This window comes from Cricetulus griseus, chromosome 4 (assembly GCF_003668045.3).
Source record: "Cricetulus griseus strain 17A/GY chromosome 4, alternate assembly CriGri-PICRH-1.0, whole genome shotgun sequence".
Lineage (NCBI taxonomy): Eukaryota > Metazoa > Chordata > Mammalia > Rodentia > Cricetidae > Cricetulus > Cricetulus griseus.
The window spans coordinates 230,172,636-230,179,198 of NC_048597.1; the positions used below are offsets into that span (position 1 = coordinate 230,172,636).

Consider the following 6,563-nt stretch of genomic DNA (forward strand, 5'->3'; position numbering starts at 1 on the left):
ATGGCGCCTCTCCTTTCAGGAATTTCTTCGTGTTTCTCTTGCATCTTGGATCCCTCTTCCAGAAGCAAATAAAGGAAACATACACTGTTCTGGAGGAAAATGTCTGTATTAAAAGCCAGAAAACCACATTAATACAAGAAGAAACGCCCACCAGGCCATGTCACTGAATAGATCGACTTGGAAAAGATTCATAAAGTTTTTTTTTTTTAACACTAACAACAAATCCGAGTCAAAGCCTTCCCTTGCCCTCCCCCACCCTTTTTTAAAATAAAAAGCAAACAAACCAAGAAGCTTCAAGTACAATTATGTTCAGATACAAAGAGCTCATGTTACTACGGCGATAGCAGTTGAATCTTTTTGTTTTGATTTTTTTTTTTACTAAAACTTTCATTTAAAACAGTTATTAAATATATAAAACAAATACACAGGATCAGGTCACTTTCTGCCATGAATAAAGGGCATGTGGGCGCAGGGAGGGGGTACCGCAGGGGAAAGAGCCCGTTTCCCTTGTGTCCTCGAGCCACGCATGGATCCCACCCTTCAGTCTGAGAGCTTGCCCCTGCTTTTCCAAGCCAGAAGCGCAGCACAAACCTCGCTTTCCCACCTCGCTGGGGCCTCTCCACGGTCCCCTCCCGGGAAATGGACGGACACTAAGGACAGCACGAAGCGCACCTGCCGCATCTCCCGCGAGGAAGGCGCGTGCGAGCACGTACACAGCACGGACGCAGGGCAGCGGGGGTCACTTGGGAGCCACCCCCGAGGTGACGGCCGCGGCGGCGGCGGCGGGCGGCAGCAGCGGCGGCGGCGGCGGCGCGTGGTCCCTGCCGGTACGGCGGCGGGAGCGGCCGCGGGGGCGCCGGCGGTGGTCCGGCGCTGCTCCATGCCGTTGGGCAGGAAGCCGGCAATGATGGGCACCGGCCAGATGAGGGCGGCCACGCTCCACACCACGATGACCAGGGTCATGAAGCAGGCCACCAGCGTTGACTCGATGGGCTTGCGGTTCAGCCGCCAGCCCGGCTCGCCCTGCAGCTCCTCCAGGCTGAAGTCCAGGCAGCAGAAGTGACGAGGCTCGCCCTGCAGCCACAGCGGCCCGGGTTCAGCCGCGGGGTAGGCAGGCAGCGCTGTGGGAGCCCCGGCTGGAGCCCGCAGGCGGCCACGCACCCAGCCGCAGCCCACGCACAAGCGCAGGTCCTGCTGCGCGCCGCCGGCCGCCAGCCCCAGATGCTCGATGAGCAGCGGCGGCCCGACGCGGTGGAAGGCGGCGGCGAAGAAGGCGCGGCCGTGCGCGTTGGTAGAGAAGAGCAGCAGGTCGCACTGCAAGCCCCGCGGGCGGCCCCAGCGCACGAGCAGCGAGCTCAGCATCTGCCGTTGCACGCTGATGTTGCAGGGCGCTGCCGGAACCTCCTCTGGGCCCGTGCGCTCCGGGGGCGCGGGTGTTGCCGAGGCCAGCAGGCGCGGGGCGGCGGATTCCCCGGCGAAGGATGCATTGGCCGAGGCGTTTGGGGGCGCCCCGGGAAGGCCGGGCGCACCCGTGGCCCCGCCGTGCGCCGTCGGCAGCGGGCAGGCGGCGGCCAGCAGCGCGGCGAGCAGCGGCAGCATGGCCTGTGGCGGGCGCCTACGCGCGCGGGGCGGGCGGCGGTTGCATGGCGCGCGGGCGACTGTCCGGCGAGGGAACCGCGGGGCCGAGGCCGGTCGCCGCCAGCGTGTTTAGGCGACTCCGGCTCACGGGCTACGGGAGCCTCTGCAGGCTCGGCCCGTCGAGGTTCTGCCGCCCCCCGAGCAGGGGCACTTGGACCGCCGGGTGGCTCTGCGGGTCCACGGCGAACCGGGAGAGGATTCCCCTGCTCGGCTCCGCCTTCCGAGCGCCCCGCCCCCGGCTCGCCCGGTGCGAGGACTTGGGGAGGGCGGGGCTCCACACGCAGGGGCGGGAACTGGGGACCTGCGGAACGAAGCGGTGCGTGGGGGCGGAGCGAGGGGAGCCCCGGGGGCGGGAAGCCGAGAACGCGTCAGGGAGCCCAAGACGGTCGCTTTGTCATGCCGAGGCGAGCCTGCGAGGACTCCCCTTAGGGCTCATCAGTACCCCATTACTGCATACGAGAAACCGAGAGGGGAGAATGTCCCTAGGTTACCCCATGAGCCAGAAACATAATTCTACGTTACTAGCTTCTTGTACCTTTCTGCTGACTTGAGAAAGACTCAGATCTGGATTCTGGCTGGCTTTATTGTGTCTCCAGCATTTGGTATTCTTACAGGAAGAGAACTCTTAAAAAAAAAAAAATCCGAGAACTCTGGGGAGTCTTGGTGTTGGGTGGAGCTATGGGAATGTAAACTCCAGAAGGTTGGATGCTTGAGGTTCCCTGCTGAGAGTCCTACTCATAGGTGATGCGTCTTACAGGACACCTTTAGTCTAGTGAGCACACAGACACCATAATTTGTAAGTTAAGAGCCCATGAATGTTACTGTCTTCTGGGACTATGTTGTGGTGAGGGAGCTGTCAAGAGTAACCCATAAAGTTGCAATTTATATTAAAAAGCCCATCAGAGTGCTGGGTGTGATGGTGCCAGTCTGTAATCCCAGCGCTTGGGAAGCAGAGTAGGATGATCTGGAGTTCAAGGTTCTTGGAGAGGCTAGCCTGGGCTACATGGGAACTTGCTCAGACAAACAAGCAAAATCCCAGTATTGAGATGGTGAGGAGGAGAATTATGAGTTGGAGGACAGCCTGGGCTACATAGTCTTTAAAGAACTACAACAGACGATTTTTGGGGAGACGATGAAGCTCAGTTGGTAGAGTGCTTGCTTGCCTGGTATCCTTACAAATCTGAAGCCTGGGTTCGATCCCCAGCACTGCCTAAACAAAACAGAAAATCTGGTCTTTCCTTGTATTTTGGCCTCACACTTGGAAACCAGTGTCAACCGACTCCCAAATGGTTTGAAGCCATTCATGAATCAAAGAGTGGTTCTCCCTCTAAACCAGCTAAGCTTCCCCAAGAATCTGCAAAGGAGAAGACAACAGTCATTGCTGGGTACAGGATGCTGAATACATTTCTCTAGATTGTTTTATCTTCCTTCCTTCCTTCCTTCCTTCCTTCCTTCCTTTTTTTGAGGCAGTCTCACTATGTAGCTCTGGTTGTCCTGGAACTCACTACATAGACCAACTGCCTCTGCCTCCTGAGTGCTGGGACTAAAGGTGTGCACCACTACACATAGCTTCTAAATTATTTCTAACAAAGAATAAGATTGGAATGAGGAGGTGGGGAGAGGGAGGGAGAATCTCATAATAGAGGTCCCCAAAATACCGAGTCATTAGGTCTTAGTTCCCTGTCTGACAGTGAGGTGCTGGTACCCACCAAGTATGGGACTGTGGTAATGGGTGCTTGCAGGCCAGCATTTGCCTTGCCTTCTTAGCACTGTCTAGTTGGTTATACAGTTCCTGTCAATCTAACCTAGTATGACTGGAGTATGGAGAAGGTTGACTTCCCTTAAGGACAGGGCATACCTCCATTTTTCGGTTTTTTTATACTTTGTGTTATCAGATGGGGCAATGTTCAGTTTCACGTTCTTATTTAAAATGACTTCTCCTTTTAGTCTTGCATATCAGGAACAAAATATGCAGCCTGGTGTGGCAGAACTGTTTGAATATGAGCCATGTGGCTGATGTGTGTCTCAAAACATGGATGTTAGGTGATCCCTAGGGCTGAAAGAGGTCTAGTCATCAAGCAGTGAGTCTTGAGCTAGGCCTGCATCCATGACAGCAGGTGACATCTTCTGGGACTTGAGATAGGAGTATGCTGTTTAAGCATAGGGCTCCCTGTTTAAAGGCGAAGTTTATATGAGTTCACCAGACCCAAGATAATGATAAATAGGTGTTTTATTGGGGGAACAACTTACACAGATGCAGTCTCACCTCGACCCAAGCAAGCATGCTTGCTGCTGCTCTACCTTAAAGGGGTCATGTCCGCACCTGAAATCATGCCCAAAAGGGCGTGGCCACTACTACAAGTTCACTGGCAAGGTGAGATGCCACTACACCCTGTTGTGGGATGTTGTGATGGATTGCACTCTTTAGATTTGACAATAAATCTAAACCTTGAATCAGAGTGTGGAGTCAGTGACTAGCTGACCAGAATTGGCCATAGAGAAGCCAGCAATTTAGGTAGAGAAGATTCATAGGTAGGAAAGGGTGGAGACTTGAGTTTGGCACTTCCTTTTAGTTCTGGGTTGAGGGAAGAGATGTGTCTCTTGCAGTGTCTCTGGCCAAAACTCAAGGTCAGCTAGTTGCGTCTCAACCTCTCTGAGCTAGCAGGTTCTCACCCCAGCCTTTGACTCCTGAGTCTTATTGATAAATGATAAAGACCTAATTTAAATATACATATCATAGCAGCAGCAGAGTTGGGGCCACAGGACCGGAAGCCCTGCCAGGCTGCAGCCTGGGTGGCCACCAATGGGGCACTGACTATGGGGTCATGAGGCCATAGACAATACTTAAAATATCAGTAGATTCATGTGTAGCTGCTAAGGTATTTGTAGATGGATGTGATGGCATATAACTGTAACAGCACTCAGTAATTTGAGGTAGGATCAGGAGTTCAAAGCCAGATTGACATGGTTCAAGTCTAGCCTGGACTACCTGAGATTCTGTCTCAAAATCCAGCCAGCCAGCCAGCCAACCAGCCAGCCAGCCAGCCAGCCAACCAACCAACCAACCAACCATAGCAAAGAGACAAGATCTTTTTGGAGAGTCAAGCAGCCACAGTCAAGTTGTTGGGAGCATAGCCCTTCATTCCGTCATCCAGACCACACTCTCAGAACCTGCTGAAGACTGGGATCCTGCCCAGCCAGAAGTGTGATTTCCACTCAGAGCATCATATGACTTCCAGTCTCTAGGTGAACGAAAAGATGGCAATCTTTTTGGACAACAGGGCTTTGAGAACAGGAGATAAGTTACTTTTCTGTCTTATCTGCTCCAACGGGGCAGAGGCTCTATTAATACTTGTTGCCTGACAAGTTTGCCTGTTTAGCAGCTCTAATTAACTATTAGTGTAGCATTCTTGAGGGTCATTTGCTTTAGTTATAGCACTCAGTTCACAACCAGCACCATGGTGTGATACCTGTGTCACCAGGAGAAAGCAGGTTTTGCCTCTGTTCCCCAGGTGCTGGGATGTACAGGTGAGTGCCACCATGAGGCACCTTTCTTAGCCATCACCATGTGTGTGCTCTCTTTAGGGAAATGGGATATAAACCGGAGTGTAGAGTGCCCAGGGCCCAGACCCTGAGTGGACCTGTCTACTGGGTAAGAACTTGGCCCTAGTATAGGCTGTTCATGGGTTCCTGGCCACCTTTTACCACTTCTGTCACTTTGCCATTGCAGGTACGCAGGCTTCCTTGCTGTCATAGGAATACCTGGAGTGCACTCTTGCTTCAGGTCTTTACCCAAGCTGTTTCCTCTGTTTTACCGAAATTTGCCTCTGTTGCATCCTCACTTCCTGTTTATCTCCACTCCACTGTCCTCTCCTCAGAGCTCTTTTCTGGCTTTGCACTACAGCAGGTACCTGTCTCCACAGCCACATTCCCATTTCCACGCCACACCACTTCCTCCCTCCTCACTGTCAGCTGTCCATAGCATGCTTTCTGTGTTTGCTTTGTGTCTCTCCTTTCATGCAAATGTCCCTTCTCCCAAGCAGGACCTGGCTTTGTTCAACAGAACTGGGAAAGGCACACTGTAGATGGCTCATTGGATAAAGTGCTTGCTGTGCAACCACGAGGACCTGAATTCAGATCCCTAGCACCCATATAAAGCTGGGCACAAAGGTGAACATCTGTAACCCTAGCACCAGGAACATCCTGGGGTCTTGCTGGGTATCCAGTCTAAATCAGTGGGCACCAGGTTCAGTAAGAGACCCCATTTTGAAATAAAAGGAGAGTGGTAAAGGAAGACACCTAATGTTAACCATACAAGGCACACTCACGCACATAGAGGTATTAACCCCATACCCATGTGAGCCAAAAAACCAGAATGAGTGAATTCAACAGCCTGGGTCAAGTCAGAGTCAGAATATGGGCAACAGCTTAGGGAGTGGAGAGGATTGGAACAGCCTTGATTTTCTTTATCAGATTGAAGGAATAAAAACTAAGGAGGCTGGGGAAGGGAGGGAGGGAAAATTGTGACCAGGATGTAATTACTATATGAGAGAAGGAAAAAAAAATAAACAAAAACGCTAATGAGACCACCAGGTGGTGATGGCACATGCCTTTAATCCCAGCACTCAGGAGACTGGTGAGTTCGAGGACAGCCTGACTACAGAGTGAGTTCCAGGACAGCAAGGGCTACACAGTGAAACCCTGTCTCAAAAAACAATGCTAGTGAGACCCCCCCTCCCTGCCCGCCGCCCAATTATCTCAAATCCTAGAAGAGGTGTGTGCTTCGTCAATCAAACAGGGATGGGCAATTATGTACAGAATGTAATGTTACAAAACAACTGAGTACTTCAAAGACAGTAATTAGTAAAAATGTGCCACAATTTCCTATGTCCCTCTCTAGTATTAGCTAATGTTTTTTTCTCCTG

The 6,563-nt window shown here is 52.2% G+C and overlaps 1 protein-coding gene across 1 annotated transcript; it reads right to left on the bottom strand.

The window, feature by feature from the left end:
* Nucleotides 1-598: 598 nt before the first annotated feature.
* LOC113835615 (transmembrane protein 158-like) lies at nt 599-1,888 on the bottom strand. The gene is given in 3 exon segments (XM_027415510.2): nt 599-785; nt 787-812; nt 814-1,888. Coding segments are annotated over 3 exon segments (858 nt in total). The 5' UTR covers nt 1,600-1,888; the 3' UTR covers nt 599-739.
* Between the last annotated feature and the right edge of the window lie 4,675 nt (nt 1,889-6,563).